Source organism: Cyprinodon variegatus, unplaced genomic scaffold (genome assembly GCF_000732505.1).
Source record: "Cyprinodon variegatus isolate N-32 unplaced genomic scaffold, C_variegatus-1.0 Scaffold587, whole genome shotgun sequence".
In the NCBI taxonomy this organism is placed as follows: domain Eukaryota; kingdom Metazoa; phylum Chordata; class Actinopteri; order Cyprinodontiformes; family Cyprinodontidae; genus Cyprinodon; species Cyprinodon variegatus.
In genome coordinates, this window is record NW_015151040.1 from 64,447 (window position 1) to 73,968 (window position 9,522).

The window sequence follows — 9,522 nt, forward strand, 5'->3', positions numbered from 1 at the left end:
TATTTCTTCATGGAAAAGTTGCTGTAACTATGAACATGGCGTTTATTAAAGCTTTGTTTCCCACTAGAATAATCTTTCCTCCCTCAAGATGAAACTCGTAGGATTGGTGGGTGTTAGAGACATCACACTCCTAGTGTTAATGTTTAAAGACTTGCTTAGCACCTTTACTTTCAGTTACGTTAGTAATTTAATTCAATTCAATTCAGTTTATTTATATAGCGCCAAATTCACAACACATGTCATCTCTTTACGGTTCAACCAGATCATACAGTCAAATTGATATAAAGTTTTCTATCTAAGGAAAACCAGTTTATTGCATTGACTCATTGACTCAAATACAATCCCCCACACTAAGCATGCTTGTAGAGACAGTGGAGAGGAAAAACTCTCTTTTAACAGGAAGAAAACTCCAGCAGAACCAGGCTCAGTGTGAGCGGCCATCTGCTGAAGCCGACTGGGGTTCAAGGAGACAGAAGCAGAGACACAAAAAGAAGCTGTAAAAGGCGGCCCCGTCCAGGAAACACACAGCCAGGCAGACGAGCTCCAAGCCAGCTCCCATGCCAGAGGACGAAGAGAGCACATCCAGCTAGTCACAGTCAGAGAAACAGGACCACACTGGAAAACAGGCCGATCTCCAGCATCTATAAACAAGGGTGTTGATGGAAGCAGCACAGCTGATGTTTCTTTCCAGGATGGCGTCACAGCCAAACAGTAAGAAACGAGGCAAAGCTACTCTGAGGAAAAGCAGAGAGAGCAGAAGGTTAGAGATTGAACTAACAGATTCTGCAGAATAGAAGAATAGAGAGAGAATGAAGCAGAATGATGAAATAGGGGTCCCTATGTCCTCCAAAAGTCAAAGCCTATAGCAGCATAACTATAGAGATAGCTCAGGATAACCTGAGCCACTCTAACTATAAGCTTTATCAAAAAGGACAGTTTTAAGCCTAGCCTTAAAAGTAGACAGGGTGTCTGCCTCACGGACTAGTAAGGCAGTGTTCATCTGGTTGGTGTTTTATTTCGGGCATTGTTGTGCTGGAATATTGCCTTCTGGCCCAGTTTCCTAAAGGGACAGTATCCTGGTCTGAGCACATGGTTCAGCCCTGGTTCATTCATGGTTCAGATATTACAACCACCATTCTCCACTGTAGGCATTTGCTTCATGCTGTCTTGCCACCACGCACACTTCACACCATTTAAACCATCTGAATCACCAGCCGCTTCTTTTTTTTTACTTTAATTTGTCAGGCAGATGGATTTTGATGTGTTGTTTTTTTCTAGTGACCATGACAAACCGCAATAGCTGATGTTTTAAACACTCTTACTGTTCTCTTGAAAAAGGAATTGTACATTTTGACATATGTGATGGCAGCAAATACACGTGCATCCTCCTGCAAGAATTTATCTCGCAGGCAATAATACGAAAACGTAGGAAGATTTGAAAGGTTCTTTAGTTCTTCATAAGTCAAATCAACAACAGGAAATTAGATTTTGTATTTATTACTCATCTTATATTTGTTTGGTTTCAGTAGATGATGATTTATCTTAAACATTTAAGTGCACTAAAAAGCAAAAGCAAATTTACTCCTAGTGCCAAATTAATCTGACTTTTGTCCATCTCACCGTTCCCCGCTCTTTACCCCTCTTTTTCTTTGCCTTTTTCTTTATGTTTTTAGCTCCAAGCACCTTACCTGATTAAGCTGGTGAAGATTCTCAGTCATTCAGGTCATAGTTATTCCAGGCTAACAAAATAAGCCAAACGACCCCCATTCCAAAGTGGTGGACCCCTTCGGAATCCGTTTCTATTTGCATTTTTTAAAACAAAAACAAGGTTTTGATGGGTTGCTGTATAAAATCAACACTATTCCTGACATTTTGAATTGAAAATCTTCCTGGATGGGAAGCAAAACATCTTCAAACTTGGAAACAAACTCTTCTTTTTTTGGCTTATCTGATTAACATACCTGCCTCTCCAGGTTTTTGACTCCCAGCTTCCTACTTTCCCCACAGATCAGAGCCACATCTGCAAGCATCATAATAAATGGAAACTGCTGCTTGACCTGAAAGGCAACTTCCAACAAGGATCTGAGAGATTACCATGTTTCAGGGGGATCTGTAAATGAGAAAAACGCAAAACATTTTAACAGTGCTGCACAAATTAAATGAAAACAAGCATTTAATAAATCCGTTGTGATAACCTTCTTACTATAAAGTTTACACCATCCTAAACACTCGGTTTGAATTGAGAAAGCTTCCTGGAGAGGTGGCGAAACGTCTTCAAATCTTGGAAACCAAGTCCAGTGGATATTTTTTGAATTTTTACGGAATGACTTTGACCTGGATGACTGAGAACCTTCATCAGCACACCGGTAGAAGCAGCTCTTTATTGGCCCAGTTTTATGTGTGCAGCATCTCTAACTTTCCTGCAAACACTTCAGCGTTTTACAACTTTTAATCATTTTAAAATAAACCCAGAGTATGATGCTGCCACCACCATATCTCACTGTGGGTATGGTTTTATTTTGGTCTTGAACATTGAATCAGAAAATGGCTTCATTTGACCATTCTTCCACAAGGTTTAACATATTTTAGTCAGATTTGTTAGTTTTCTTCAGAGGAAACTGATTCCTTCATGAAACCCTATATTCTAGAAGAATATGAATCACAGGTAGGAAACCATAATTACTTGCTAAGTCCTCAATCAGTTTATGTCTGGCTATAGCCATATGATGCAAGCAAGCAAAACTCAAGGAGCACAAATTAAGTGTTAATAAATTCACTGTAATTAATAGGTGTAAGCTCTGAAAGTAAATTGAAATGGGCTTTACAGCAATATAATAAGGATATGCACATTTATCCAATACTTTTATGGAGTGCATGTGGTTATTTTTTTGCCTTTTTACCTTCCTAACAAATTTTTTTGTTTTTTAAGGGAGGTTGAAATGTAGAGAAGGTTTGCAACACATATAAATTTTTTAATTTCCTATGGTTAAAAGACATTTTAACGGGGGTGCAGAAAACAAAACAAGGTTAAAAATGAAAGATCACCTCTTTTAATTTTGTGTGAGAAACGTTTTTTTTTTTCTTTGGAGTTTGAAGAGCATCAATCAGATTTTTCTCTAAATTCTGTGGAGGACCTGCAGGGCTGTAATTCTGCCAGTGATAGTTTCCCTTGGCCCTCGGCTGTTCGGATGCGCTGGCACTTCTGTAAAAATCTCTTTGAAGTCCAGGCAAGGAGCTTGTTTATTGGTCATAAGGTTTTTACTGATTGTTGGGATGTTTCTGCCTTCAACTGTGTCACCTCCTCCATATGTTTGCAGCAGCTGGACTGCAGGTTGTCTGACTCTTTGCTCCCCTCCAGATGACACCATTTGTTGCCCCATTTGAGGTCAGGAAGGTTACGCTATCTGCTGTGACCAGGGTTCATTTACACGCACAGTTCACAGGCTTACATGAGAACGCAGTCTGATCAAAGGTCTGTTTGCCACGGATTTTCTTGTGGATGATGCAACTCAGTGAAATAGAGTCATCTACAATAGAGGCACCTGCTTCTTCACAGGCTCCACCTTTTAGGGAAAATCTCTTCAGCGCTCTATGAAATCCATTTAACACGACTCCAGCAATGTACCTATTCTTAAGAAGGGTTAATTTGTCATCCATGAGCCCGTTTCAAATTGCACTTTTTACAGTCAAAGAGGTCCTCCCATCTCTGCAGCCACATTCCTTAACATGCGAGAAACTTTGTCCTAAAGTATGATTAAATGCTTTGTTAACAGGAAGTGATGTTTATGGGAAACGGAGAGCAGTACATCTGGAAGCCTCCAGAGGAGGATGACATGCTGATGCTCCAGAATAAAGCTCTGGGTCCACTGGGAGCTCATACAATGGAGAATTTACAACCATCTGCAGCAGTGGTGAGTGATGAAGACTTATAATGGGATTAAAACAGTCTGTCATGCCCAGAATACAATATAAATATTTAAATCTTAGTTTATTTGCATTCATCAAAAAGAAAGTATTCATTCCCCTCAACCTTTTCCAGATATTTTCCCACCAGAAAAACTGGTTTGTCCCCTAAAACGAATGGCCACATCAAAGTATTGTCAAATTTTGAAGTAGAATAAGTGCATGCAGAGTTTGGAGTTTCCAATATCTTGTAAGAACACTTTCTGTTGCAATGAAATGTGTAAGTCTGGAGGTGCATGTCTTTTTTTTTTTTTTTGCATGTCTTTAAGCGTGGATGGAAAGTGACACTGAGTCCGAACCTAAATACATGTTTTCCAACATATTTAGATCTGGGGGAGGGGGGTGGGCTGGTAGAACAAATTTTATCTTTTTAATCAATCTATTGATAGCAATTTTGAATCTTGTTACATGTTAAGATAAACAGGTGAAATATAAACAGCTAATTTACTGAAATATGTAATTTACTAAAGTTGACTTTGTTCGTTCAACTGGTTTACTGTTGTATAAGCTGGAGTTGGTCCTGGAGTTGGTCCACTGAAAAAAAAGTTAACTTTTTTTTATTTCATTTCAGTATAATATGAGAAAATATGACTTTTTTCCTCAGAATTCTGACTTTAATCTCAGAATTCTGACTGAATTTTGACAGCTAAGAAACATGTTAGCATCAAGCTGTAGCCATGTCTGTTTTAGAAATTAAACTAGCTCTCGTTTTAATCACCTTCTGCTTTTCCATTAATGAAATAGCATCACCGAGGACCCCTCGGGCATGTAAAAAGTTGCCTAATTCCGTCATTTTCCACCAATGTGTCACTGCCCCTCCCAAACAACTCACTCTATCAGTGAAGCTGAGTGCTCCCACATCTCTTCCTACATGGTGCCCATCTGCATTAAGATCCAACATTCCGAGATTTAAGTCAGAATTCTGAGATTAAGGTCAGAATTCTGACTTTTAATATAATATATAATATAATATTTAAATATATAATATAAATATATAATATAATATTTAAAAATAAGTTCCCTATTTTTTTTCAGTGGCCCTAATCCTCTTCCATTCAGCCCTAAGGTTGAGAAAGGAGTTTTTTATGTATAATAATATATGGAAAGTTATACAATCACAGTTAAAATATCTAACTTCTAAGTATATGTTTCATAAATCTTAATAAAACAAATACTGATACTATAAATACAAATACAAAAACAGTTTTACCTTTAGCCCTTAGAAACGCAACTAAAATAGATCAAGTTTGTTTCAAGGTTTTTGTAAAGGTAATAGACTCTGATGAAAACACAGTTGGTATAAAAACCTTTGTTTCTGCGATGTATTTCAAATAAAGCTGAAAACAAATCAGGGAGGTCCTTCCTTTTCTGCCTTTACTTGATTAAATGTTTATTTGGTTGCTACTAGTGATACGATTTAAAGCGAGGATGTATCTCCTTTTCCTAAGCTTGTGATTACTTTTAATGAAGGTCATATCTGTGCAGTGTTTTATTTTAGCTCCCTGAAGCACTTTTCACTTCATTGCTCAGTAGACGGATTGAATAACATTTGTACTATCATGCAGAAAGAAAAACAAACTTCTATATATACCACACACTTTGCTTCACGACCTGGAATAAAAACAACTCTACACATCTAGCAGGCAGCATTTCATCAAGCAATAATTTGATGGTCTTCTTCAGTCAGATGTTCCGATCTGGTCTGCAACATGCCTGTTAGCTTTCATGTCTTTTCATTGCTCCAAGTTGCTCTTTCGGCATTGGTTATTCTAGTTTTCACAGTGTGGAGATGATCGTTTGCTGCTGATTGCATAATTAGTTAGATGATATAAGAAGAGATACCAAAAAGTACCTGAGATTCATGGGAGGAATAAAGCACAGAGCAAAAAGCTCATAATCTAGTCACTACATTATTATTATTTTTTGAACTTTTATGGAAATACATTATTATCCCCAAGCAAAAGACACCTATTTACTGTCAAATACCAATATCAAGCAATCATCTCTGTGCCACGCTGCGCTGATGCATTCAGTCTCGTTTATCTTATGTAATATGCTGATTGCCTTAGAAACTATTTGTAATTTCTATTATTTGTTTGCCATAATCATCTAAATTAAATATGTTTAGGTTTGAAGAAAGAAGTCCCTTATTCTGCAATTAATCTATGTAATATTTTTGTTTCCCTTTCTGAAATGATTGACAACAGATATTCGAAGAATTTTATGATATCCGCTCTTTAAATGTACCTGTAATCAAGCAAGTATTGTCTAGATTCTAGTTATCTAGAGAATAATTTTGTAGTTTTGAGATCAACTAAGTATAAGTTTGTAACTTGAATTTTAAGTTGCTTTTCCATCTTCTCTTCTGTACTTATCGTTTTAAATCTAGCTGTTCTTTTAAGGTTTAAAATTGTTAGTCATTGAACAATAAAGAAAGCATCTTCAGCAAGAGCAATGAACAAAGAGGTCAGGGTTAAAAATTGTTAGGTTATCAACACAGTAACTAACCTTTTCATACCTCACGTAACTGTTTAATCATTCATTCTGAAAGCAGAGAGAGTGGGAGAGCAGAAAACCTACAAAGACATTGTTATCTACCTAATGTTTACCTCCAGGCAGGGATAACATTAATCATGTTACCTCTGGAGGAGCTGCAGAAATCACACCTCAGGATTTCAGGAAAACATTGATTTTAATCTGTGCCAGGAAAAACTGTAAAGTAAAACTAATGCTAAAAAAAACTCTGAAAATGTCACCGTCTTCATGAAACAGGCGCTTCAGAGGGAATGTTTCGATCAAAGAACATTTAAGTGATAGAATGGTTTAAAGTCAAGACCTGAAATCTAAGAGGATCTTTGACCTGAAAATCTTTATAAAAGAATTAAAAGCTATTAGGGTTGTATAAATACAAATTTTTTTGAAAGAGGACTTTGTCAGCAGTAAAGAGAGATCATTTAAACAAAATTAACAGTTTTAAGGTTAGTCTAGCCTAACAAGTGTCCATCTTTAAAGGACAAAATCCCTAAACAAGTTTTTAAGTCTCTGAATAAAGAAATTCAAAATTTTTTCTGTGTTTCCAGGTGGCTGAGATGTACTCCAAAGTCTGCAAACCTGGCAAGAAGAAGAGAGCGATGCCAGGGTCTCCACCAGCCAACCTTGGCTTCCGGACCTTAGGTCGAGGCGACTGGGACCGGGATCGAGACGGTGGATTCAGTGTGGTGGTCAAACCTCAGACATGGGCCCCTCAAGAAGGCAAAGCAGCTGGGGGATCCCTGGACGACCACTGCTACGAGTCCATCGGCACGGAGGAGTGCGATCAAGCGTACGATAACCTGGAAGGTGGAGGCGCATGGAAAAGGGAGAGGCCTCCGAACACATGTGCCACCCTTCGACCAAGGAGGAAGAAAGCCCAGCAGCCCCTGCAGCAGCAGCATCCTCCACCCCCGCCGCCCACGCAGCAGACCCCCAAGTTACAACACCTGCCTGCCAAAGCCCTGCTGCTGCCGGGAGAGAACCTGTATGAGAGCATCGGTGACCTGAAGCAGGGCTCCGCCACATCCAGCACCACCACCATCTTCACCTTTAACGACGGCATGGAGATGTATGTTACAGGGCTCTGAGGCAGCGGCTGCACTGTGACCCCCATCGACACCGCGAGGAGTGACTGCTGGGTCCCTGTCATGCTCACCCACACATACTGTTTACATTTAAGTCATAACATCAGGCCTTTCACAGGCTCCAGAGGCCTTGGGTGGTAATGTTGATCTGTTATGACCTGGGCTGAATACAAAGTCCTGTCTGCAAACCTTAAAAGAATCCAAAGGTAGTAAATAATAAATGAGCACAAGACCATCACAGAGCAATCTGTAGGCAAACAGTAGCACTTCAGTTTTACTGATACGTCTGTGCAAAGCACAATAAAGTTAGAAGCCTAAATTCTTCCTCAATTGTTGCGGGTAAAAATAGTCCTTTATTCGGTCCGAGCCGGACCTCTAATTGGGGAATTATTTTAGTAGCACTTCCCTGTATATTTGACCAGATGTGATTTAGGATAGAATTTAAATGAAACATAAATAAAAAAAAACTCTTGAAAGCTCAGGGATCAAGAATTATATAACCAAGTATTTTAATTAAAAAAATAATTGCACACATATTGCATTCCTCCTAAACGCTTTGACAAATTAAGACCATTTCACCTTAACAAAAAAAAACAAAATAAAAGCCAATCTGATACTTCCCTCCATGAAGTTTCACCCGACATGGACTGAACACTGTCTCCACTGCTGTCTGTATATGAGGTGTTTTACTTTGTTGATCCTGTTCCTGCACTTTGCCTGCTACGAGATGCATGCCTAAAAAAAAAATAAATAAATTAAAAAAAATAATAATAAAAAAAAACAAAAAAAACAAGCTCTGTATGTGGTTTCTCTATATAAATGTTTTTATTTTCATCCGTAGTTGTTTACCTTTTTTTTTTTCCTGTTTTTTTTAACCGTGTTGCTTTATTACTCTGTGGAGCCGGTTTGATGAAGGATGTGTTTGGCTTAGTGGAGATCTGTGCAGCCGAGGAGAGCGTCTAAATCCTCTGCTGTGCCTACGATAAACACACGAGCTCAAATGAATCCAGGAGAACTGTTCGAGTCCTAAACGTGGAGACCACCCACCCCCACCGACCGCCCCTTCCTTAACACGCCCCTGTCTGCTCAGTCACATCTGTGGATCATCAGAAAATTGTGTTAGCAATTGTCATGTCTCAACATCACTCCATTGAGGAAAACTCTGTTATCGGTGTTAAAATATATCGCAGGAAAGAAAAAAAAAAAGACATAGCAAAAGAGCATCAACCGCCCCCTTTTTGGATAAAACCGTTAAGTTTACATCCAAAACCTGAACAATAACAGAAACGTCACTCAACCAAATATTCCCAAAACAAACAATGTGATACTGTATGTTGATGCAACGTGTATGTACATGACAAAAAGAAAAAGAATAATAAATATATCATCAGTGTCAAGAAATCTATCTTTTTCTATTATGTTCAGTTGTGTTTTTTGGAATGACTTATATTGTGACACAAAACTACAAAACAGCTGCATTGTAAAAAAAAAAAAAAAATTATTCCGTGTTAATCTCTCTGTTTGTTGTTTTATCGAAGCCATGAAGCTCTGTTGTGTTCTTGGAAAAAGCCCTGCTAAGTTTTAAATGTGGCAGCTAATGTTGTGTGTTTGCTATCCAGACTACAGGGTCTTGTATTCGAAAAAGCGTGTAATTTAAGTGCTAAAGTGCAAAAGATTGTAATGTTTTATATCAAGAATACTATTCATGAAATGTCAAGTCAAGTTTATACTTTTGTAATAAAGTGGCACTTTAAAAAGAAAAAGTTTTATCTCATAGTTTCGCTCATTAAAGTTGAGGGAAATAAGCAAGAAGCTTTTCTGATGTTAGAAGCTGCCTGAGGATTTTTATTTTTAGCCTAAAAATAAAAGAAAGAAAAGTATTTGCATACTTTTCTGTTTCTATTTCTGGCTTCATTTTAGATCTGAAGCTTGTGGTAGTTCA

The 9,522-nt window shown here is 38.1% G+C and overlaps 1 protein-coding gene across 3 annotated transcripts in view; it reads left to right on the plus strand.

Moving 5' to 3' along the window:
* The window catches only part of LOC107095959 (uncharacterized protein C6orf132 homolog), a 37,208-nt gene extending 29,035 nt beyond the window's left edge, over positions 1-8,173 (plus strand). For all 3 annotated transcript variants that reach the window (XM_015392357.1, XM_015392358.1, XM_015392359.1), the window contains 2 exons: positions 3,774-3,911; positions 7,044-8,173. In XM_015392357.1, the coding sequence (XP_015247843.1) occupies positions 3,774-3,911; positions 7,044-7,583 (678 nt within the window). In that variant the 3' untranslated portion in view covers positions 7,584-8,173. The remainder of the gene's footprint in view (positions 1-3,773; positions 3,912-7,043) is intronic.
* The last annotated feature ends 1,349 nt before the right edge of the window (positions 8,174-9,522 follow it).